Source organism: Chanos chanos, chromosome 8, assembly GCF_902362185.1.
Source record: "Chanos chanos chromosome 8, fChaCha1.1, whole genome shotgun sequence".
Taxonomy (NCBI): Eukaryota; Metazoa; Chordata; class Actinopteri; order Gonorynchiformes; family Chanidae; genus Chanos; species Chanos chanos.
In genome coordinates this window covers 35,112,850-35,139,330 of record NC_044502.1, presented here as the reverse complement: position 1 = coordinate 35,139,330, position 26,481 = coordinate 35,112,850, and the positions used below count along the sequence as shown (strand labels likewise).

Sequence of the window (26,481 nt, the reverse complement as noted above, 5' to 3'; positions counted from 1 at the left end):
ATACATAGAACATACAAACGGTTTATGTAATACAGACCTTTACAGAGTATTGACCAACAATGATAGGCAATACTTCACAATGTGCTTAAAACAATGGAAACAACATTGTACTGTACATTACAGAAAAAAAAAAGTTAACATAAGAACATATAATCTTGTACAATCTATAGATTGTAGGTAGGTTTCCCTGACGCTGGTGCAACATGCTTGGTGCCTGCATCCAGATGCACAGTGGAGATGTCAAGGAAAAGAAATTGTCTTTGTTCTTGGAGACGGGGGGGGTGGATCGGCATCTTCTACATTATCCACGTATGCTCTTTAGCAGCTTCTGAAATACAATTGGAAAAAAACAAGAAAACCGAAATGACAATCTTACTGAAATCTCTGGCGCCCTACCAGATGTGCAAGCTCCTCTCTTCCCTCCGCCACTTATTCACCTCATCTCCTTAATTCTCTCTTTTCTGCACTTCCCTTACCAAGTTCTATTCTGAATGTTTATTATTTCTTATACTGTTGAAATATTACACACCTGCTTTTTAGAGGCACTCATGCTGAAGCAGCCTACGGCTAAAAGCGCAAGGCATGTAATTTCTAATGTGTTTGGTTGTGACAGGCCGTCACGGACTTTCTCTTTAATGAAACAACCAGACCATTCTTCACACGGCCAGGCACAACTGCATCTGTACGAAAAAACCCTCAGCTCTGCACTGAATTACCTTTTAATCAAATAAGCTGCCTTCATCAAAAAAAACAAACTCAGCGTGTTGACTTAAAATTGGCCGGATCTCTGCTTAGTGTTACTCATGACTCATTTACTATGGGAACATCGCTGTTTAAATCTTTGGAGCTGGAGAAACATATCCTGCCGCATGTCAGCCATCAACCGCACAACCATCAGTTCTCTTGACTGGAGCAAAAGAGGTGGTCAAGTCACGATTATGTAGGACTGTGCTTGCTGCTGCTCTCTGAAGTACAGATGCATAGACCCGACACATTTACACTATCTGTGAAGAATTTGTGTAGGAATTTGACTCGTGTCTCACTCAATTAAAGCTGCAATTATTACTTTTTTACTTATGGAACTGCGTCTTTCACATGCTGTGCAAGATATGCAGTCACGTAACGGTGCATATACGTTTAGTTCACATAAACATTGAAGGAGCAGTTTGACCTTCCTGTTAAAAAAAAACAAAAAAAAAACAACAACAACAACAACAAAAAAAAAAGCGCAAAAGTGTTTGGAGGGACATAATGACGGTGTGTATGTTTACAGTGTACCTCGAGGGAATCCACTGTTAAGACTGATCCCATCCATCCAAACATTCATCTAGTGAGACATAAACAGAGGACAGCCTACAGGGGTTTTCCCGCCTTTCTTTTTTCCCTCTTTCTAAAGATGATCGTCAGAGGTTACCGGAAAATCTGTTGTAATCAGTGTGACAGTGAAGGGCTAATTTCTCACTATGAGCCAAAACAACCCGTTTCCACAAAGTCACACTTTTCCGACTGGCTTTTCGGCGAGTTCAATGAGCCCCTATATGCAAAGCAGAAAAATTTAAACCACGAATGAACAATGAAAAGGGCCTCTTTCTCCTTTCACACAGTTCTTGGCAGTTCACTAATTAGCATATTGATTGCTGCAACACATACTGATGAAAGGATCAATGGGAACAGCCACGGCTGACATCTGTTAACAATGCAGCATGTTTAAATTAATATGCCCAGAAAATCTGATCTATCCAATCAGGGCCACCCCTGTGTTTCAGAGAGAACAACATAGTCTTAGCCCAGCACATTCTTGGATCTTAAATGGGAAAGAACAAAACAAGGACTGATCAGTGTAAGGAGATATTAATCTACTGCTACAGGTTAACAAGAGTCATTACTTGCTCACTGCAATCTCAATAAATGAGGTCTATGCAGGATCAAAGGTCAACTACAGTAAATGAGCAAGAACATAATTTAAGCATGTGTAACAATGGATAATGGGTTTGTCATGTGGAGTTATCATAGTTTGGGTTACCTTGGAGACTGCTCTGATATGGTGAGATTTGACGGTGGCTGTTTTCTCTTCAAAGGCTTTGGCTCTTGACTCTTCAGCCAGACGGTGAAGAACAAGGAGCAGGTTCAACTGGACCTGTGCAAGATGGACATACAACTGTTTATTATAAAAATCCACAAAAAGAAGTTTTATCCAAATGTATCATTTGGGACAAAAATGATCTTTATGCTATTAAACTCAGCTTAATCTTGGAGCATGAGGTAGAACCAGAGTGGATTGGCAAAAAAGGTTGTCCAGTGTATTGGATGAGTGAACCGGTGTATGTATTTATGGACGTCTGTCAAGTATTGCACCATTAAGAAGGGATCACAGGAGATGTACAAAGTCCAATTAAATTCAAGGAACTGTGGAGCAGGTCCAGCAGGAGCAGGGAGTCTATGAGGGACAGTAAGTCCTCCAAACCCTCCCCCCAAAATGCAGACCTCCCATGTACCCTGCTATTCCTCACATCCATTTGGGATTAGACCAGGAAATTGTCTAGTTTTCAGTAGTTCATCTGTCTTACTCGAGTTTGTCACGAGATGCTGAAGGAGGAGTCTCCACTGGGGGTCTCAGATCACTCCTGGGGTTTGGTTTTACGTATTTGAAACAACAGTGTGACTTTACCTCAGATTGCTCTCAGCCTGGTGTGCCTGCTCACTGAGTTTTCAGCATACTGATGAGGGGCATAGCTGACCTCTTGACCTCTGTCACTGTATATATCAAGGGAAAATTTAAGCCCCTCACATTTTCAATAAAAAAAGACCAAGCATACAAAAGAACTCATTTTCTATCTTATCTCCTCAGTTCTTCTTCTTCTTCTTTTTTGCAGTCAGTCTGAAGTGCTGGCCCGTTCCTTTGTACAGGTAGAACACTGCCTCTGCACATCACAGATATGAAAAATGTATGTTTCTCTTTGGTTTGATTTAAATGTTTCCAGGAGTACAAAGAAGAAACATGGGTATGCATATTAATCTGCCTCAGATATTCAGAGACCAGCTTCTGCCTCTTGCAATTTTTTTTTTTTTTTTTTTAAACAAAGCAACCCCTGCTCACAATCATGACCCGAAAATGTATTTTAATGACGTTACCATGTAGCTTATGGTCCCCTCTGGATGCAAACATGCTCTCTCCAACACTGCGCCACACGGCCCTCACAGAGAATTTCAGTCACCCAGATGTCTACATAGTGCATCAACACAGCATCAACACAGCCTCAGCAGCCAGCACTGCACACTCCTCCTCCTGCTCCCCCCCCCCTTGCCCACATACATGAAAAGTGTCCAGAGAACCTCTGAACCACATCCAACAAGTTTCCCCAAACACTGCTAATGATTTCAGTGGAAAAAACAATCTGTATTCCTTGTGCATCTACATGATGGCCATTTGGATGCAATTTAAACCTATTAATACCTCATTTTCATAATTGTAGGTCATCTCTGGGGCGTCTGAATAGTTCTCCAACAGCTGGTCCAGAGAGTATCTCTGAAGGAATGAAAGCTGAGAAGCACGGACTTCCATCGCGCCAGAAACTTTGCCAAAACATAACGACCCAACTGAACTGATTAAAGCAAAGGTCCCTCTCTGTGGCCTTTCTAAGACATGGATAGCACATGGAGACTCCACGGAAACGGTGGGGGGAGGTCGCGGAGCAACGGTAGTGAATAAAAGAGAGCCCCCATCCCCCTTTCACCACAGTCTGCCAGTCATTCATCCAGCTTTTTAGCCAACGTGACCATTTTACAAGAACTTCCATTCATTTACCCAACTTTCCTCGCAACCAATGGACAGACTTCAAAGAGTAAGACAGAGCTCACATTACTTCATTAATTTTGTATGTAACTTTAAATCATCAAAGGATGTGCAAAAAAATATGAGCAAAAGTGGAAAAATATGTAATGGTATAAGTAAAAAAAACAAACAAACAAACAAACAAAAAAAACAAAGGCATCAAAAAAGAGAAACAATTAACCTGCAAAGAGCTCCAAACAGGGCTTTCATCTTCAGTATCAGTATTCAGTAAAATATGTCCATTACAGGACAGGGGTGTGAGCAGAAACCGAGGTGCCCTGTTCAAACCTCATCCACTGTCATCAGAGAAAGAGAGGAGGCAGATCACTTTCAACTCCAGCTATGGCAGCACTTCCAATTCTGAAATATTTCTTTCACGCACAAAAAACAAACATATTTGAAAGTAGCCGCGGGTCTATATAATGCTAACGGTTCAAATGGGTGCCTGCAAGCAGTTGTCCAATTAGGAACTTGTAAACAAGCCGCGTAACTTCAGTAAACACCCATTAACCTGGTGAGAGAAACTCCACGTGCGCTTGAGTTAATCTCACCAAACAGAACCAACATGACAGGATCCACTTGTCTTTTTCTCTCAGAATTTCTGAGCAGTTAGAGAGAGAGAGAGAGAGAGAGAGAGAGAGAGAGAGAGAGAGAGAGAGAGAGAGAAGGGTCCACAGCTGAGAGGGAAAGTCTGGAAAAAGAAAACAGACACTTTCACAGCTTCCTCACAGGATGAAGCTGATTATTTTCATGTTCAATCAACCATCAAAATGCTGCAGAGGCCATCTTAACTCAGCAGGAGAACAAAGGACCTTCTTAAGCCACTGCGCCACCCCTACGGCAGCGCTTATAAACAGTAGAAATGAAAGAACGCGGCTGGGATGAGTTCATGGAGTGCTGTACGGCTGCAGACTACAAAAGCTGCGGGGAGACTGAGCAGTCGATGCTCAGCCAGTTCACAGACAATGCAGACGAGTGACGCAGGTACAGTCCCACAAGACAGCAGAAGAGAGAGGACACGGGTAACTTGGGCCTATATATATATATATATATATATATTTTTTTTTTAACTTTGTTGAATTATTATTTCAACACTGTTTCTGCTTTGGAAATGACATTTTGAATCTTATTTCGGTTTGTTGCTCAGTTTGAGTAAATCCCAAACAAAAATCATATTCAAAATCATATCCCAAAACCACATGTGAAAACCCCACACAACCATTGGTACAAAAAAAAATCAGGAGGTTCTGTCTGCTTTCACGTTGGTCAGATCAGGCTTTTAATCACATCACGAAATTACGTGCGGGACGGCTAAGGTGCATTGTTTTAGAATTCACAAAAGAAAAGAACGCCAGGAAACTGGATCAAACCTGCACACATTCAGGAAGTTCTAGAATGACGATGACTCTTTCCTTGAGCCTTTTTTTTTGTTTAATGACTGGATTAGACCCCTGTAAAGCAGCACACTTTGCAGACAGAACTTTTTTTTTTTCACACATCTAAAGAGGGTCTCCACCTCCAGTCACAATAAAGCAAGCCCAGCTGCAATGGCCTCTTAATTAGGACCCATAACTACATGATCGGCCATCTAGCCTACAATCACTACTCTATTCAACTACACACACAGAACCTAACACAGGTGTGCACCACACACCCTCATTTGTAATTTTATTAACACCAGCTATCTTTCTAAAGCATACATTCCATCATATGGAATGAATCTGAAAAGAGAAACACTGGCGATGCTGCAGTTCACCGACATTTAAACTATCCCTAACTCAGTCTAAAAAGAAAACTCGAAAAACATTGCTTATGTCCATCCTAGGATCAAGCAGATAAACACTTGTGTAACGCACAAACGGTGACCAAAAGACCAACCATTCAAGACATCCTCCATTTTATATATTCCACTTTGTTTATAAACTGAATCTGTCTTTTCATCATTGCAGTCCTCACCGGTCTATTTTGGTATACCAGCTGACTACTGTACATTCCCATAAGACTTAAAATGGTCAGAATAAGGCTACAATCAGAGAAGCTGCACAAACCACATACACACCACGCCTGCGTGTGACTTTTGCAGTCACCACTTTATATGTGACACATGAAACAGCCCCTTCATTTTCATCATCTGTGGTATCTGAGTGGCGAACATTTGCTAAGTATACAAGCTATCCCAAAGCAACGGGTGTGCTGTTAAATCAGCTCCAAGGCCACATCCTGAAGGTCCTATTTAAAAGTTAGTGATACACACATTTTGATGGTTAGCCTGTGGGTTTCGCTCACTTCTCCACCCATTAAGTTACGATACCAATAAACGGATGGGTGTTCAAAATAACCTACATATATGGAACAAACTAGAACATTGTTATATAGTGGTAGGTGAGAAACTGTTAATGGGATAGGCAATAATATGCAGTAGTTTAACTCACTTAAAGAAGGAATTTCTTCACTTGAGCCACCGACATGGAGGCAAACTAAAGCCCCAGATAATGAATGTATATAGAATATATTTTCCAAAAAGGCTTATAAAATAAATAAGCTTATTCATTAAAGCCACATACAAGGTTCAGATTTGTTTATTTGATTTTTTTTGGTCATTTGTGGGATACCACATTCATCACGTATACCCGTTAATAAAACATTTAACTACTGAATATCTACAGAACGACCTTTAGCAACACAGGAACCAATGTCACGAACCAAAGTAATCCAGTGGGAACAAAACTAATCCAGCAGTCTAAAAGAAACAAAACGTAAAGTATTTACCTAGATTAAACATAATTTGCCTCATACTATTTTGGATAAAGCAGAGCAGTTGCACTCTCTTTACTCACTGAAATGTCACTAAAAGTTTCATGAACTTTCTGCGGCTATTTGTTATCGCAGAACACTTGAGACAAGAGACAAGAACGTACAGCTCTTCCTTCAAATTGGAAAAATACAGTAAAGTTTGTAAGAACAGTGATACCCAAAACAAAACAGCGTGCGACCTATCGAAAACGCACCTACATGACTAATGGTGTTCCTGAGTGCCACCAAGTGTTTAACTCGAAATGCTAAATGAAAAAAAGCTGTAACGTAAAATCATATTGTACAAGTATTACAAGACAAAGGAGAAAATTAAAAGGCCAAAATGTTGACGATAGCCCAGGCTACGGTATTTAACCAAGGGCTACCCACTCACTTGCTGATCCCTACGAAACCTACCATCAAATCTGCATTTTTACCAATTCGCATGTTCGGTTTCTTTTTCATTCGAGACTTGAGGAAGGTTCGTGGTGCCATTTTCGACATTTTTCTGAAAATTGACCGCGGAAACTGGCAAATCCAAAACAAAACACAACGGATCAAACCAACTCGCAAACTGACTTCTTGAATATGCCGCCCATTTCACTACCGGCTCATTCTTATGACGTAATTTGTCATGTGGTTTCATCCTCAATATCTGAAAATGCTCTTTGCACTGGTTAAGGCACGTAGGGTACGTTTCAATTAAATCTGACAATGTCTTTACCAGAAAACATATCAAGTCGAATTTTTTTTTGTTTTGTTTGTTTTTTTAGATTTTTGAATTAGGTCCTTTTATTATTAGCCGCAGCCTATTTCAGCCATATTTGCGGTTTTTTTTTATTTACACAGTATGTTTTATACGGTTTACAAACATTTTTGTAGCGTTTCAAAGTGGAAAAATAGCTTACCATTTGGCAAGAAGGTGAGCACTTTCTGTGTTCTTGCAGCATTTACAGTGTTCTCATAGCAAGATCTCATTCTATTGAGGATGACTTATTTACATGATTTACCTCTGGACTGAAAGGACATTAGTGTAGATTTTTTCCTTCTTTCTTTCTTTCTTTCTTTCTTTTTCATTCATTCATTCATTCATTCATTCATTCATTCTTTCTTTCTTTCTTTCTTTCTGTGTCACACAGAATTAATGTGTTTTTTCAATTTTTACTCATAGAATAGTTTCAGTGATTCAGTTTCATCAAGTTTGTAAGTAATAAAGAATTTCAAGTAAAGAGTGAGCTTAAATCCAAAACAGTTTATTCTGATGCAATGAAATGTAGTGCCTGAATAAAAGATCATTTTGATCAAACAGATCTTCCATCTGAAAATGAACTCATGCATTACATCTTTGATTCTAGTCAGGAAAAACTCTTAAAGGTAATACTGTTTCTTGAACATAAAGTATGTAAAACATCTGCAAAACATTTAAGGAATTAAGCGTAAATTGATAAATATGTGTACTTGAAACTTTGCCAGAACTTGTAGTCCATTTTAATGGCAAATCTTTTACGGTTTCTATCAATTGCTCTGGGCTTTGACATTTAGCGTAGTTAAAGAAAAAAAGAAAGAAAAAACCCAAATGCCCTTAGGGGTTTTTTTTACATCATATTTACTAATAAAAAAATGTTCAGCAATGTTCTCTCTCTCTCTCTCTCTCTCTCTCTCTCTCTCTCTCTCTCTCTCTCTCTCCTTATTTATGACAATTGCAATGGCTTGTGCAACACAGGTGAAAGTATAATTAACATACCAACATGTTTCCCAACATGTCTCTCAGTCGCCTCAGTGATTAATGGGCTAATTCAAGCTTGAGATATTTTTAAGATTTGATATAAAATAATAGTATAGTAAAATCGCCTTGTGGGTGTACAGTGCAATCGAGCACTCCTAATTTTCTCCCCTTCTCATTTAAATGACACATATATTCATCAAAATAACTAACCCAATTATGATATCAACTATGTAATAGTAATAATACAGAAAGAACAAACCAAATGCATATGTTTCTGATCACAAATTGGAAACATTTGGTTCTCATTGTTTTTCACCTGCATGGATATTTTAAATACTTGGAGAAATTGAGACATTCACCATAGTGGGGGTGATTTAAGAACCACATGTGGCGTTATGTATTTTGACTTTAGGCTTAAACAATCAAAAAAAAACAAAAACCTTTGCACTTAGTTCAATTCAGATGCCAAATGAATTACTACAGAGAGACATACTTATTAATTCATTGTTAATACACCGGTTGTGAAAAGTAACATTAAATGGTGAATAAAAGTTAACTTTTTATTTAAGGCATGGGAGCTGGATCACGGATCAGTAATCTGCGAATAACATTTAAAGAAAGCACATGAAAACATTTCAGGGGTGGCAGGTTATTTTAATAGAGGTTTTCAGTTATGCTGGTGCAATAGGGTTGTCTTTTTTCCAATTATTCATAAATAACGTAAATGACCTCATATAGTTCTGCCTCTGAGGGAATATATAGAAAAGAAAGATGGGGGGGGGGGGGGGGGTAAATTCAAAATTGTTTGATGAAATAAGCAATAAATTCTCTTTTACAATTAGTAAGTCTTCAGCAACACATTTTTCCACTTTCTGTTTTAGTATAATTCCAGCTCTCAGCTCACAAACACGATCAAAGCTCCTTCATACATCATTAACTGGGAAGTGCTGCAACAACCAGTCAGAGCAATAAAGCTTTATCGCCCTCATCTTCACGTTCTGTTTTTAATTCCCACATTTCCTAACATTTGATTCCCTTTATTTTTATTTCAGTTTATTTGATTCATAAAATTAAGGAAAATATTTTATCAGACATTATTTTGCCACTCAAACGTGTCAAATTTTATAATGGAAAATTTCTTTCATGGTTGTTATTAAAATAGTGCGTGAACTGAAACTTTTGCCACATCGTATTTTTAACCCTGTATGCTGTTGGAAATCCGGTTTTTACCATAAGATCCTGGTTATATACTGTAGGCAAGCTTATGGAGTCAACATGTGCCTCACTCTGCTAGATAAAGCACCATACATAAGCAGACTGTCATCGGTGAAATACTTAAGTTTTGGATGTGTACCGTAATCACTCAAACCCTTTTAAAAGGTCCTGGATTTATAATATTCTTGTGGAAACCATCATTTTGATAAATCAAGCAATAATAACAGAAGCATTGAGACAGCGCTGCAAAGGATTTTGCCCTGGTGAGTTACCTTGTCCAAACACTGTGTTCCAATCTGCATTTAATTTATCTGCTTCAAACTGGGGGGGGGGGGGGGGGGGGGGGGGGGGGGGGGGGGGATGGGATTCCAGGAGACACTGCCAGAGGATTTGCTCTCAAGACCTGTGCTCTGCACATTCTCATACTTAACAGTCAGTTAGTAACACTGAGTGTCCGCTTCTTGTATTTGATCCAATTTCGAGATTTTGATGCCGGCTTTAAGAGGTGAATGGAGAGAGATAAGATTCGGTGACACACAAATGGGGTCAATCATATAATGCTACGCAGGTCAATCAAGGCAATATGCTTTTCTAAAGAGAGTCTCAGAACCTTATGTCTTAGGAACCCTTTCGTACTGGATCGCACACCCTTGTGACTTATGGGAGAAATATGTGGAATATTTACCCCTGGTTGTCAGATTACACTTTTTAAAGCCCTGCTAAGATGATTTTATAGAGGAATAATTTATGACATGGAGGGATAAAAGCATCACAAATCTGGAAAGAGGCCTTGATAGCTTTTGATACAAGCCTTTGATAATGAGAGAGCTTTTAATAACGTAAGCTATTCAGTTGTAACACTAGAAGCTTTCGGCTCAAAGGGAACAATTATAAGCATTTTATGAAAATCACGCATGTACCATTGTGCCCAGATTCGTTTGTTGGAAAATATTTTATGCTGCAACAGTCTACACGGATGTGGAAAAAAAATGTCTCAAGTTTTGTACATAGATTTCAGTTAGGATAAATAACAGTGAGTTGTAAACTGGGTTTCACCTTAAATATCAATAAAGTACCAAATATGCGTCTGGGCAGCTTGTGAGAGCATTTCACTGTAGGTTCTGCATAAGAGGCGCTTAACACTTTTGGACATGGTGATTGGTTAAAGGTGTGATACAGTATGTTGAATCAGGCTCAGTGAAATAAACTGAGGTGGTCTTGGGGCTCTCATCTCAGAGTGTGTCCTGTAAAAGAGACATCTGTCAGCTCCTGAGGCTAATGTGGTTTCTTAGACCTCCAACACTGATTTCAAACCTGAAACAGGTGCATATCAGCATCAACACAGCGCACTCTCACACAAAAAAATGTGGTAATGGGGTTTTTCCCGTTTCTGTTGAATATCATGCCACCTTGGTAAATATGTTTTCCAGATGTGTAGGTATGGTAGTTTTCCAGTTATAGAACCGGTATGATGGAAATTTTAGTATGTGCTGGTGTTCCTTTTCATTCCAAATGATAGTCCATCAGAAATTAAATTAATGCACAAATGTCAAGTAAATTTAAATACTGGAATACAATACTGAATACAATAAATGATTAACTTCAAATAACTTTCTCCTGAGCATAGTATACAATGCAAACTTTCTTCTGAGAGTGATTTTTTAAATATATTTATACTTTTATAAGTATCTACATCCATTCAAGATAATCGTGTCCATAATGAATTGTCTATGGCTATTTGTTTATTTGTTTGATAAAGTGAACATGTCATATAGCACATATTTATAGACTAGAAAATTTGTTTTGACATGCCATATACAAAAAAACATGTAAACAGCAATGAATAAAGAGATGAACTGTTTTGTAAAAGAAACTGAGAGCAACAAAACAAAATACAGATTTAATCCAAAAATAGCTAACATCTCATAGAGTGACACTGGACAATGTGTTCTGCTGATTAAAATCAGTAACAAGTTACAAGCATGAAAAATCTGTCAGAACTTGTATATCATACTCTTACTTTTCTATTCATTTGTGTTTATGTCCGTGTGTGTGAGTGTGTTCCTGGAGACATATCAAATGCAAAGATAGATACAGTTTTCCCAAAATTCTCAGCTGCATTGCAATAAATCAGTCATCGATCCACACAAAATACAAGTCCAAGAAGAAAACCAGACTTCAAATGCATGCTTGGTCTTATTTAAGATCTCCTGTCTGGCCAGTTAGGAGATGAGTGAAAAAAGATCTATTTCCGTACTGAACCTTCAACTGCTGGTTCAAGTAAAGGTTTAAAATGGTCCAAAGAAAACTGTTAAAACATTTGAGATTAGCAATCTGACCAATCTTTGACCCAGCAGGGTAATCCTGATGGGTACCATCCTCCTTTAACTTTGAGAACTGTTGGCACTGGAGATTGTACACCTTCCCCACAATGACTTTGCTATTTTTAAATGTGATGAAAAAAAAAAAAAACAGAATACTGGTGCAGAATCACAGTGCATTGTGGGAGGAGGGTCCGGCTGGTACCGTGTCTTCCACATGGAGTTATTTCTCTTCTTGTCTGTGGCTGCAGCTCTTATCAAATCGGAGAGTTTCATCAGAGCAGGAGGGCAGAAGGGGCAGGGGGAGGTTTCGAACATCTCTCAAGAACATTCTTTCTTCGCTGCCGTCTACTTTTGCTCGATTTAAAGCCTGCAACAAGTGTACTTATGCATTTTCAATTCAGGCAATGTCTGTTTATCATGAATGTATCAGGACACATTGTTCTCAATACGCTCAGTGAAAATCTGAGGTGGCGTCTGAGCCTCAGAAGGGTACTGAAAGACTAAACAGAACTTCTCTTTAAATTATGTATCAGTTAATCTCCTTCCATTTGTGATTCATCATCACCATTCATTCATTCATCTCTATTCATTCATAACAACCCACCATATCACATACATCTCTGTATCTCTGCGTGGTGCATTGTTAACCCATCCTTTTTTGCTTTTTGAATTATTGTGCTCTGAATTTACTGGCTTAATTGCAAACTCAATCCATCAGACCATTGCTTATTTAACCAATGCTCTTTTTTTTTCTCGATTGCAGAGGTGAAGAAGTTATTGAGATCTGTTCTTGCTGGTCTTTGAAATGGATTGCTGTGGAGATCAGAAAGTGGACCCAAGAGAATGCAAGAACTGTAAAGAGGGGTAGATTTTTTTTTTTTGCATTCCCACACATTGTTTATGTTGAGTGGTTAACTGTGGTCCAGGGCTTCACTGTAGAACTGGTTGTAATTGTCTCTAGTGAGATACATGACTCCAGAATGCTCCATATTAAAGAAGGAAAATCACAGACAGATGAAAGGGAGCAATACTCAAATCAGTAGGATCCTGGTTTAATAATAACAAGCAGCTGTTCAGTTGTGGGTCATTTGTTAGTAAAGAAGAGGTTGTTAAGGACAAGAATGCAAACAACAGTGCATTAGTGATGAGTCTTTTTTTGGTCAGTCTTACAATACACATTGTTTTAAAAAGACCGAGGTCTCTTCAGTGCAGCACTTAGACAGAGGAATTCTCTTTTCTCACAGAGCTTCATCCAACAGTGATACTTCACTTTTAATGACTTGTTGTCTAGTAACATTTCTGGATGTCAGAGACAAAGTGGATATTTCAGAGGCTTATTGTCTTATCAGAACATCATCAGCTCTCACTGTTAACAGACTCAGCAGTATTTTATCACTGAACACTTTTATCATTGCTTCTAAAAACACAAAATATACAGAATAGTCCCTGACGGAATGTTTTTTGATGCTGCCCCTTGATCCTGTTGTGTTGCAAGGCTCTGTTTTTTTTTTGTTTGTTTGTTTTTTTGTTTTTGTTTTGTTGTTGTTGTTGTTGTTGTTGCTGTTCTTCATTTGTTTTGTTTGCGTGTTTGTTTAAATGGTGGGTGAAAATGGTACATTTTTCTTGAGACTGTGAGGGCATGCACTGCAGTTTAATGAACAGTAAATTCAAAATACACAAACCAAAGTTTTCTTTCTCGAGTCTAAATAGTGTTCTGCCTATGACATTTTACCAGCAGTAATATGATGTTAGAGAGTGTTGAGTTAGTAAATTAGTGCCCTTATGTGTGTGTGCGTGCGTGTGCGTGTGTGTGTGTGTGTGTGTGTACGTGCGCTAGAAGATAGAAAGAGAAAGTGTATTTCAGTGTGCACTGGCGTGTGAAGCTAGTTGGTTGGCTGTGCCATGCTCCAGTGTCTTGTGTAAGAGCGGCCCTGTCGGGAGGGGGCAGAGCTGGAGGAGTGGAGGGCTTGTGTTATCAGGGCTGATGCTGCTCTGGGGCCCTCTGATAACAATGCAGCCACACTCTTCCCTCCCATCAACAATCGCTGTCTGAATCCAATTAACTGCAGGGCACGAGGGCGAGAAGGGCACGGGGAGTGTAGGAGGGGAGCACACACTAATACCAATAAAGGCAAACACATTCAGCTCAGCCTGTACAATCACAATACCACACTAACACACATTGGCTTCAGAAGGCTAATTTCCATGGACACTGAAAAATAATGTATTGTTTTCCTTGGTGCTTCATGGCATTGTGGAGGATCATTATGTATTTTACTGTGCCGCAGTTCAAGGTATTGTGTTATATTGTATGGATGGCCATGCAGAGACAACAACCAAGGACTGAACAATTCTCTACATATCTGTTTAAGATTTGAGTCAATGACCACAGGTTAATCTGTCTTTTCATGAACTGCATCATGTGTCAAAGAGGAGGCCTCACTCCCTGAACCATTAGCTGTTCCTGTCAAGAATGTATTTGCAGTGATGTGTGGAGGCCTCTGTTTGCTTAACAGTTTGTTTTACGTTTTCGGGTTCACCGACCCGCAGCTCATGAACGTATGAGACTGCAGGGTTGAGATGCTTCTCATGCTTGTATACCCAACTTTATATTACGGTCGCTTTTGTGAGGTTCATTCCACACACGACGTGTTTCCATCGCCGCGCATCGACTTGTCAACGCCGAATTCTCTGTCAAAATCAACCCAGATGGCAGCGCATTTGTCTTCGTTGCCCCCCACTGGTTTGTGTGATCTTCACAACCCCTACGTCAGGACAAGGGTTCCTCTGAGCAGAGAGAAAGCAGAGCCATCACCTACGAGCTTAAATCAACATGGCTACTAAATACTCCCTATCACTATTTCATTCTGTGTCTGGTGACTGTGCGGTGAAAGTAAGCAGATGTGCGTAGTTCATCACCGTCAGGCTGCTACCGAGAGTCAGCATTACAAAAGCTGAGGTTTTTTTGAACTCCACTGTTGTGGGCTCCTGTCCGTTTCAACTGTTGTCTGATTAATAGCACCTGTTAGCACTAAGTGGATCTGCACCTGCGTATTAACTTAAGGTTTAGAATTCATTGTTTCTCCCTCAGTTTGGAGTTGGTGTTCGGATATTCAAGAAGAGGAACTGATGAAGACCGAACACAGGGGGAAAAAAAAAAACATTGCAGCTTAAATGAAACCTTAATACGCCTTTTTGTTCAGTGGACTGGAATTAGGAGCCTTTTTAGATGTGAAACATAGTTGACTGAGGCTTAATCTAGGATGATAGGACATGGGCATAGATCACAAAAACATTTCCCAGAATGACTTTGTGGTTCTCAGAGGGAATCTTAACGCCAATCTTGCATTGTGGCTCAGTTTCACGTGGCATTGTATGCAGGACTCCATCACATTTTTTGCATTTGAGAGAGAGGTTCTAAGCACAGGGACGACGTGGAAGTCCTCAGCTGCCAGAACCAGGGGCTTGTCAAGAGATCACATCTCTTTTGTAATATACTAGACACACAAGCACATAATGCAGAAATAAACAAGTGCGCATACATGTGTACAGAGTCATCGGTAATTTTTTAGAAACTAATACAAGGGCTGTTCCTGCTAATACATGGACTGTGATTATAAAGATGAAGCGGTGGCTGTACCGTGGCTCTGTGCTGCGATTCAAAAGGCGAGAGAGATTCCTGGAGCTCTGTCCCCCCTGATCTGTGTACAACAGGGAAAACAGTGAGGAGGGGGTCGGCGGTGGGGTGAGGGTGATCCTGGGGATTAGGACAGTGTTGGTTCAGGCTGGTCCAGTGGAGACAGACTGGGGCTGTCATACTGCCAGTGTTCAGAGTCACTTAGAGGTGAACACTGCCGGGGGTGTAGATAATAAAGAGTGGGTCACACACAGGGCTGTGGTGCATGCATCTGTGAGGATCACGGGGTTCAAAGTATGCACTTACAAGTCAGAGTAAAATTCAACATACGAGTGAGTGAAGAGCTGATGTAAAATACAGCATATGTGCGATTGAAGAGGTGATACATAAAAAAAATGAAATCCGTCATGACATCGTGTGATCTGCTTACCAATTTGGAGAGGGCTTTGAGAACTCTTGATAAACGTGTACACCGGTGAATATTTCATGGTTTGGGATCTCTGGCAGGTGTGGTGCCTATTCTGTTTCAGCCAAGGTCCTCTGTGACCCTAATGCAGGGGACAGGACCTATCACCACATTTCTACATTGACAATAGCCTGCCCCTGCCAGCCTAAGTGTGTGTGTGCGTGTGTGTGCATCTGTGTGTGTGTGTGTGTGTGCATCTGTGTGTGTGTGGTTAGGTATTACCTCATGGGGAGTCAGTCATCTTTCCCCTGCACAATGACCTTGTTCTGACCGGGGCAGGTATCTATTCCACCTGTCTGAATCAGGGGTCTGGCAAACCTGCGTCTTCTGATCTGGCAAAGAAAAGCCTAAAGACATATGCAAATATGAGTTCAGTGAGGTTCCACCAACGTCTCATCTCTGCAGGTTAAAAGTAATGGTCTTTACAAGCGTGAGAACATGTTATTCGTTTTCCAAAGAGAGGACAGACATCCTGACCCTCCGACTCCCTCCTGTGGTCAGAGCTGTCGGGACACTGCGCAAGATTCACCTCCTGTCTGACCCACATGTCTCCTCTCTTTTTGTATGGACATCTACTCATAGTACTTAAAGTTTATTAAGAAAGTCCCTTGTCAACACCTTACGGGATAAATCTCTTCCAGATTTATCTATATAGAGGAGAACTCTTCATAATGATGTTTTTAGTTCTGAGGCATCCATGTATTTAGTATGTAGTATGACTGTAGTAGACTGAGTTTGTAGTATGACTCCATATAAACATCTCTCAGTGTGTTTAATGGCTCCATGTGTCAAAATTTTATGTTTCGAAGATAGCAGAAGATTTCATTTTTAATGCTGTAAACCATGTTGCAGTGGTGTGAGGTAATGTGCGAGTTAAATTACTTCATCTTTGACTTGACCCGTCAAATATTAAAATGCAGTTACCAGGCTACTTGATTTTAAAAACATCAGTCAGTGCCACTGGACTGCTATGAATTGAGTATGACTCACTTCATCTCCGGTATTGCCGGATGGCAATATGCCTGGTCAAGTAAAAAAAAATAACTAATGACAGCTGAAACAAGTCCAAACTTGCTGTTGCAAGTGAACATGATTTGGCATCAGAAGATGGCCTAGAAAGAGTGGTCTGGATTGGAGGTGAAGTATAGGGTTCATTGGAACACTGAGGTTGACTGATCGAGACCGATCAAGCCGCGAGTGCCCTGACATCCGTCCACGCTGAACAAGAGATGTTGTAACAGGAGCACCGAGGAGAACATTGCAACAAAGCCTTCTCTAGTAGTTTGACTAGGCCACTCAAAACAAAAAGAAAAGAAGCGTTAGTGTGTGTGTATATTTCTTTTCTTTTCTTTTTTTTTTTTCTATCTGTCTGCAGCTTTACTGATGGAGATGTCCTGGGTATGCTTAGCTCTCTTGGATCTTCAAAGGGCGCAGGTGAGAGCAGCATTGTGCTCCTCATCTTCTCATGTTACCTTTCAACTCCCACAGGGACGAGGACATCAAAGGAAAGGCTTAAAAAGCCTGTCACTTGTAACCTCCACAACCTGCAGACCACAAGCTCAGTATCCACTAACTGAGGTCCAGCAGTTCACCTGAAAAAGATGAAGCTGTAAACTGTCTTCTGTCAAACAAAACAATGCAGTGTATCTCAAGAGTAGCTATCCCCGTTACTGATTGATTGTCATGTGTAAAGACACGTATGGACATTTACATCTGGCATGAATGGAATTGATTTCAATGATTTGCATTCATGCGACAGCAGTGTGATCGTATGCCCGCCTGCCTCTGAAGGTATCCAGGCACATAAATGTGCAATTGGCCTATTTCCTTGCACATATTCTTTTAATTATCTTCGTCTGACATTAGAGTTTCGTTACAACAAAAAATAAAATTCAGTTACAACCAAAAATAAATAAATAAATAAATACCGTGATGGAGTCAGTCTTCTATAGGCTGAGCATTCCAAAATATTAAATGCATAACATGCCAATGCTGTGTAGGCAGAAAAGAAACAAATGCAATGAGAAAATTTCTACCCACTAATCACAGAGACTATGTTCTGCTGGATGGGAATAAAGCAGAGCTGTCAAATCCAGAGTGGAGCTGTTGGCATGCAGGGGTGATCCAGGAGTTAAAAACCATTGATCAGTCCGCTTCATCATGAGTCCACTGAACGATAAACATCTGGCTGAGAAATGTTTCCATATGGAGCTACTTTATAATTTGTTACCACTATAAATGTCTCTCTTTTGCTTCTCAAAATAATTATGTGAAACAAAGAAGAGAAAAAAAAAACTAATCAAATGGAGCGATTTAATTGGAAAGAGATGTCAAAAAACTGTAAATTTAAAGCAAGTTGTCACTTAAAAGTGGGAAACTATCAGACACTATCTTTGTAATACGTTTCATAATGGAAGTCAAACTGGGACCACCACAGAGTTAAGAAAAAAAGCCAATGTGGAGCTGCAGCTTAATAAAATGTCACTAATTATATTGTAATTGGTGTGTAATTAACTTGTAAATATGCATATCCAGAGACTCACATCATTTCATAATTAAACATTTGAATTATATCTTAGTTTTACTAAAGATGATCAGTACATGTTTCCTTCATATGACAGAGATGGATTAGTAAAATATGTCAAATAATACAGCTTGCTTATGGGTTAAAAGGACACTATCACAGACGTAATAGAAGCAAAGCAGTGTATATTGAATTAATATGAGAGGACCTGAGGGAAGAAAAGCGGTGTATGTTGTTGTAGCTTGATGTGATCCCTGAGAAAACGTTGGGAAAAATATCACTGTGAGTATATATGCAGGTGTAAAGTTACGCATTATTAAAGATTTTTTCCTGGAGTCCTCGATAACATTAAAAGACGTGAGACATGAATATTCCCTGAAATATTTTATTTCATGTATATTATATTCAAAGTTGTATAAGCAGTGAAACTGATAGACTGAGCATGAGGATCCTGGTTCCTGCAAAGGAACACCTGCTCTGGCATGCCAGGGCAAACTGCCTATGAAATCTGAGAAGACCTCAGTAGGCAAGGTGATGATTCAAGCAAGAGCACATTCATCTTCAAGGACAAAAAAAAACCCCACGGATTTCTCAGATGTGCGATGCTAAGATCTAACTGACTCTAGAAAAGAGCTTAGCGCTTTGTTTAAGTTCAGATAGTAAGAATAACACAATCAGAGGTTGACTATTGTTGGATAACGTATTTAAAAAGAACCTATCCACATTATTAACCTTGCTGCCTGGGAAAAAAAAAAGGTTCAATGAAGATTAAACAAAACAAGCTAACCGAGAAAATCAAGTAAATCTAACCATAATGTCAAAAACAGAGTTTAACAGTTTACAAATACATCCCTAAAGGAGCATGCATTCTGTCCTCCTGATGTCCTGCTGCGTAAACATCTCTCTTCATTACAGGTCTCACTGCAGTCTTTGATTAGAGAGTGATGGTAGGAACAAGTTCATGAGGACTGAAGCAGTGTTCTCCAAACAAAAACAAAGTACAAACCAAACAAACTGGTGCACTTTGGTAAACCTAAAGAATGAAAATGTTAAGATGTATCATCACCAGCATGTACTCATTACTCCTTAATGACCTGTTGTACATGAATGATATTTCAAATGGGTAAAGAGGGAATGAAGAAATTACTGGAATCAAGGTTCAACATATTTCTCCCCAAACACAGCTTGCTGCAATCCTGTATTTTTATTTATTTATTTACTTATTTTGTCCGGTGAGAAAGTAAGCATTCCCCCAATTCCATATAAGTGCTCTTTTTTTTTTTTGCCAAAGGGCAGTGCCCAGCCAACACTGTGAAGTTAAAGGCAAAGACTGGCCTTATGTCTGTCCATGCATATACAGAGAAAACGTATTAGACAGAGAGTTGAGAGGGAAAATGAAGAACTGAATCACTGTATAACTGAGTGAATTCAACAGATCACGGGAGCTTCCAGTTATGACCCCTCATCATCAGATTACTGAGTTTTAGCTCTCAACTCATTAACTCCATTTGTATGCCAGGAGAGCTCTTTCATACCTTTATCAGCAGTAATTTTCAACCCTTTGACCCTTCACCTTCTGTGAAACTCAACATATATTTCAGTAATAAGTTTGGTTTTCATGTTTGTTCTAAGGAGTTGTCAGTTAGAGTGGCTTAGCGGTCCTTTTGGGCAGTAATGGGGTAGAGTCGTGTAAGAGGCATTGTCAGTCTAATTCTACCGTTTCTTCTTCTTTCTCCTCCTTTAATGTAACAATGTTCTCTTTCCCCGTGAGCCTCCTTATTCTTCATCTTCATCTCATCTTATCTTTTTCAAGGGAACCCCTCTTTTTCCAATTCCCTATTCTTCCCTCAGGGAACTATTTTCCCAGTATTCAACAGCAGACAGATCTATGAATCTCAGAGGATAAGAATGAGGATTTATAAGCCTGCTTAGAAAAATTTTTTATCAAAGGAATTTCTTATAAGCTTGGACTGATACAGAATATATGACATTTTGAAAGGTGTATTCCCTTGAGTCCAGGAGTGCAAAGGAAAGGAGCAGATTGCCGTCCTTCTGTATCCAAGGCTTAATGTATTCCTTATAACACTTTCCTCCACTTCCCCCTCCTCCTCCTAGTTCAGGAGAAAGCTGGCAAGGTATGAAACAGCTTCTTGGTATGGTCATAGAGCTTGCCATGCCTGCTTTTTATTGCACAGTTATTTTATTTCTTCTTCTTTTTTTAAAGTTCTTCATTACCTAAACTGTTCCTATTTGGAAATAAGTTAGTGATAAATGACTTTTGGAAGCACACACCATATTTCACTTCTACTCACTTACCTTGTAGGGGTGGGATAAGAACAAACCCACTTACTTTCAAATGTACTCCCCAAGCTAAATCTTCACTAAATCAAACAAGAGCAGACACTTATCAGTACAATCTTTAGCAACATGTGTGCTCTCACACAAATTTTGTGCTTTAATGTGTTTGTTTGAGATTGTAATGTTCTGTGGGAGACTGCCAAGTGAGAGAAGAGATAATGACTGCTCATTTGTAAAACAAATCGGGTTCTATTTCTATGACATTCAATACACACTTACGCCAGATGCCCTGATAAGAATAACATTTTCTTAAAACACTCTGCGTACATTGCAAAATACATTATTAATACATTATGTACATGTTTACCAAGCCCATGGAAGAGAATAAAGACACATGAAATGGACAGTCCTTTTTACCAGATGTTAAAAAGCTCACGGCTCATGTTTCACCGGTGAAGGGCTGCACTGGTATGGTAAAGGAAATTGGATTCGAGTGGGAGAGTGAGAAAGGATCATCACTTTTTTCCCTTGATTTGAAGATCAGTATAAATGAACAGCCTTGATAATGATCATGCGGTCAAACGTGCCAAAGGCAGCACACCACGTGTGGCTTGTGTAGCTTCCAGCATCACCTTCACAGCTCCATCTGGGAGAGGGTGATGAGGTGCTAAGTGTGTCATAAAGGCAGAGCAACACTCACTAAATCAGGTGAAGGCCCTTTCAAACTCAACCAAAGCCGCAATCTAACAAGAGTTTAAGCCATCTTGCTACTCATTGATGTTTGGTGGATTGTGCTTCTAAATCATCATCAGAGGAGTTTGTGAAAATATGTTTCAAAGAACATCATCTGGTTTGTAAATCCTGATTCTTGGCCATAGGAACTGATGAAAGCCTTCTATTTCTTCTTTTTTTTTCTATCTGGATTGTACAAACCAAGACTACTGCTTACATTGGAGAGAATTGCTGCCATAGTTTACAATTTTCATGTACCACTTGCCAAATCATTTGCCGTTTTCATTTGTAACAAGTTCTAAGATAACAGTCGCGTCAGCCAATGGAACACTTGATGTCCAACCAATGCCACTTTTCATCACAGGAGAAACATAAAATAATGTTTTCCTTACACGTGGCTGATCAGAGGATACAGGGAATAGTGGTATACCAAAGATGTAAAACCCAAAAATAATTGTTTAGAAAATGGAAAGTTGATTTGAAGCTCACCATAGGGGTGAGGAAATGAGGGCCAGTACAGGAAGCCAACATCGAATAAAGCTGTTAGCTTCAATATTTTTCAAACTGAATAGAGGTGGAAACACATATGCCAAGACCCCAAGAAAGCAATGCTTTTGAACGAGCTGTTGAGCACAAAGCATCAGCAGGACGCACCATTACATGAGCATGGGGACAGCAGTCATGCCCTTATCCAAATAACATGAATCCTTCTCTATCCAGAGGTACTTCATACTTGACTTTCTTTTGTATTGAAATGTTTCCATGTAATTTATTTCTTCCTGCCAAATTTCCTGGCAGCAGTGAACAGCTTTGAACCTTTGGTTTGTACCTTTCGTGAGAGCAGACTCAGGAACTGCAGTCGGGTAATTTGCACTGTGCATGGCAAAGTTGTAAACATTCGTTTATAAAAGTAAAAAAGTAAAAAAAAAGTAAAAAAAAAAAACAAAAATACAAAAACAAAAACAACAACAACAACAGAATGAAGACAATGGACAGTGCATTTTTAGATTGTCTTGACCACATGAGTCTCTCAGAAGTTTGAGACAGATACATTTTAGAAAATATTAATTGGTCGTGAACTGGGTTTTGACCTGAGATGTTCTTGTTTTGAACCTTTTTTACTCCTCACTTTTTTCATACATTGATTCCATACTTTTGTAAGTGTGTGTATGATACAGGAAAAAGTGTAATATGAAAACATATGCATGCGGCATATTTTCAGCTTCCAGGAATATCATTAATTTATTATTTAGTATTTTCCTAAACCTCTTCCAGATGCTCTAAGACATGGGTATTACAGCGATGACCACAAGTGTTTCCCCTCATGGAGTTCACATACCCTGTTATGGCAGTGCTGCAAAGACCATCTAAACATTTCAAACTTTACAACATAACTTATTTTCACAGTTTAAACTGAGTCCACTGTTTGGTCAATTACAGAAACACTGGCACACAATTTGCTGACATTCTTTTGTACCCCGAAAAATACATTTAGATTATTCAGAATGACAGTTGTTCAACCAGACTTGATTTCGTAGATCACGTACCTCAAGCAAAGCCGTGACTGCATTCACCTTTTAGTTAGCTGAGACTGACAAGTTCGAATGGCCATTAAGATAACCCCCATGGTGGTCTGGTATCCCTATAAAACTATTTATCAAATTATTTTTACTTATTTATCTTGGTAACATGGCTTATATCGTTTGTATATGTAAATGAAAAAAAAGAAGAACATACATCTCTACAAGACTAGTTTCACTGAAACTAGACAGAAAACTTGTTGCTTTTGTTAACCCATAGACTTAGAGCTGACCAAGAGGGGAGTTTAAAGAATGGACCATAGCAGCTTCTTTCGTGGCAAAAGCATATTATGCCTCTCAGAGTTTAGAAGTAGGTGGCTAAACGTAGCCTCCTCTTCTTTTGTGCTCATTGTGTGTTTATCCTGGCTCTGAGGTCAGATCGTCACTAATTCATAGACAGCTGGAACAGATCGGAGCCTTAGGACAAAAAGCAGCATTGCTCCTAAACAGCTGTGGCATACTGGGATGCTGTAACCACACCTGTGTCAGACGTAGATCTGTGACGAGCTAGTTGAAGTTGAATATGGGCTGAATTTTAAGCTGTTTAATTCTATCAAGCTGGGTAATTAATACATAAAAATGTAACTATATATAAATATACAGCAGCCTCTATTAACTTTGATTTTTTCGCATGAACATAAGATTAATATGGTCTTAACTAAAATTAAATATACTGTAATCCCATCATTGATATAATATGACTGTGGTTTTGTTATGTTTTTGTTATGTTTACACAGTGAAGTGTTTGTTTTGATAAAACTCAAGCTGTATCTTTCACTGAATAACAGCACCATCGTCAGTTTGTTTTTAGCCTTGCCATTTCTAATAATTAAAAGCAAACCATAAAGTTTCAATGGCTCTGGAAATGAAGACAGCCAGCGTAGCAACATATACTCATTACGTTTTCTGAATTAAGTATTTTTGCATGCTTGAAATGGACAGTGTCTTTAACAGATAACCAAATTATGTTAAAAAATGTTAAAAACACTCCTTTTATTACTTTTTACTTAAGACAAACCCTTTATGCCATTGATCCCAGTACTAGAAAGAATTCTTTTTTTTTTTAAAAGTAAATCTTCACATAATCATTTTTTTACCTTACTCCAGAATTCATGCAATTATTCCTTCTCTTTCAGAAGGTAAAGAAAGGAATTCTGATTTTTTTTTTCCTGTGAGTTCACCAAAACTTCAACTTCACAACTCCATGGACTAAGAAGCCTATAAGTCAACAAGTGTTAGGGGCAGTTTCTATTACAGCTGAATCAAGAAAGGTAACCAAAAATGTTGTATTCTTTTTATATCTTGCACATTTTAGTTATTACCAGACAATTGATGCGTTGCCTGGCAATGAATTCATTTTCCTGTTGATTCAGTAGAAAGATAGAAAGATATATTTACACCTCCATCAGGTTTGTTCAGGGCTTCTTCTTGCACTATCCTTCTGGTTTTTAGAAATATCTAATGTCTTATCTGCTCAACATTGAGGACAGTTTCTCCAAGACAAACCTTTTAGACGGGTTCACTGAGGACAAGCCCTCTTCTTGGCTTGGCTCTGATGTAGTTCGGCTAGACTGGGCTGTAGGCTCTGGATGCAAAGCGAGTGGGAACACAGCAGGCTTGTTTAGCCCCCCTCACCTGTGTGCCTCAGACAGGTGTGATTCTGCGTCATCCAGACAATGCCTCCACGGGCCACATTTACCTGCACGGATCCATCTACCTTGATAGGGGTGATGGCCTTTGAGGGACCGGGGGTAGAGAAAAACAAGATTTCAGCGCCATGCATATTTCCTGGCCTCCGCTAACGCGCACCCTCATAGACAGCACATTCCAGTGAGGAAGAGAGCCGTGAGAGCCTGGTTTGGCGGCTATGCCCCCGTACGCCCACGCACCCCTACACCCCAATCAGACCCTCCCCGTGTGCAATCAGGCGCGTCGCTGAAACTCAAACCCAGCGACCCCCTCAGTAAACACTTTAGAACCCAGAGAGGTAAATTATTTCATCCTGAAAGATGACATTTTCTTGAGGATTTGCTGATGTGTACGTTTGAAGCAGTAACTGAAAAACATTACGGGAGGCGAGAGTGCATTCACGACGCGACCGATATCGGCTTTGTCGTACGACACAGTGACACGTCTGACGCTTTACAAAAAATGCTGATATGAATCTGATCAAAATGAAATGAATTCAAAGAAGAACAGGCAATCACATTTAAGAAAATTATGTTTGTCAGTTCACACTGACTCCATGAAAAATGGGCCATGAAAATTGACTGGACCTCAAAGACATTTTTCTCACTGTGTCACAAATTCCCCAACATACGGAAAACATCCAAAAACCTACATAGGACAATCCTTGGTTTCTGTTGTAAGCAATATGATTATTTTGCTGTGTCTAACAGGAAATGTATTTGGGATTGTGTCACAGTCACCTCATTTGCCCAGTTGGCATCTCAGAGTCATTAAAAAGGGGTGTGATGAACCAAACACTGAGGTTCATTTCATTAATAAAGCTATGCAGAGAGAGCTAATTGCAACGATCGGCCACAGTTTCAGCCACTTTTTCCACTGTTCACTCAAAAACTCACGAGGCTTCTGATTCCAGCTGTTGCGAGTGGCACTTCTTATGCTTAATGTTCAGTATGCCTGACTTACATTTTGATGTTGCTGACGTCCGGTGTGCTGCAAACCATTAAGACTTGAAATTTACAGCAGCTAATGATATGGTCTACTGCATGATACATTGAAACATGAGGACACAATTGTCTAATGGGACAGTCAACGTACAGCTTGTGTAACAATATTATTTAAAGTCATATAAGGCCACCCAGAAGAGGCCTGTGATAAGGGACTGGGGTTTCGAGTTGTGGGACAGATCGGCCAGTGACACTGTCTGTTTCCAGGTCACTGACACTGTCCACTTCCAGTCTCCTATCTTTAAAACCCGTGTCATGTGTTCTACACTCATCTGCGCTTTCTCAAAGAGAAATAAATAAAGCTCGGGGCTCATTTTGGATATCTTCAGCACTCTAGGCTGTCATCTAGTAGTATCCTATTTGAAGAGAGGGAGTCTTTCCCCTCTTAAGTGAGAAAGGGCCTCAAATGTTGTGGAGTGTGCAGTGGGGAGGAAGAGAATGCTGATAACAGAGAGACAAAGAGAGCAAGAGGATATTCACACTGACTAGCACAAGGGCACAACAGAGGAAAACACTCTGACCCACTAAGTTCAACTCTGAAAAAAAGTCCCTTAAAATCAAGAGACTTTATATAAATGATTCTTACAGAGACTGAAAACACATTACTGATGAAGAAAGAATATTAAATGATGCCCCATGGGATCAGTTTCAGAGATTGAAT

General features: G+C 39.5%; 1 protein-coding gene across 1 annotated transcript; it reads right to left on the bottom strand.

The window, feature by feature from the left end:
- Positions 1 to 301: 301 nt before the first annotated feature.
- On the bottom strand, positions 302 to 7,183 carry cenpw (centromere protein W). The gene is made up of 3 exons (XM_030783339.1): positions 7,043 to 7,183; positions 2,024 to 2,137; positions 302 to 328 (listed from the first exon to the last, which is right to left on the bottom strand). Exons 1-3 carry the CDS (start codon positions 7,127 to 7,129, stop codon positions 302 to 304), a joined length of 228 nt encoding a protein of 75 aa, XP_030639199.1. The 5' UTR covers positions 7,130 to 7,183.
- Between the last annotated feature and the right edge of the window lie 19,298 nt (positions 7,184 to 26,481).

Excerpts from the sequence above, each read along its gene's own strand:
- cenpw (XM_030783339.1), bottom strand. The coding sequence starts at position 7,129 with ATGTCGAAAATGGCACCACGAACCTTCCTCAAGTCTCGAATGAAAAAG. Across the intron at positions 2,138-7,042 it reads GTAAAAATGCAGATTTGATG|GTCCAGTTGAACCTGCTCCT; the intron begins GTAGGTTTCGTA and ends CATCTTGCACAG. Across the intron at positions 329-2,023 it reads ATATCAGAGCAGTCTCCAAG|AAGCTGCTAAAGAGCATACG; the intron begins GTAACCCAAACT and ends ATTGTATTTCAG.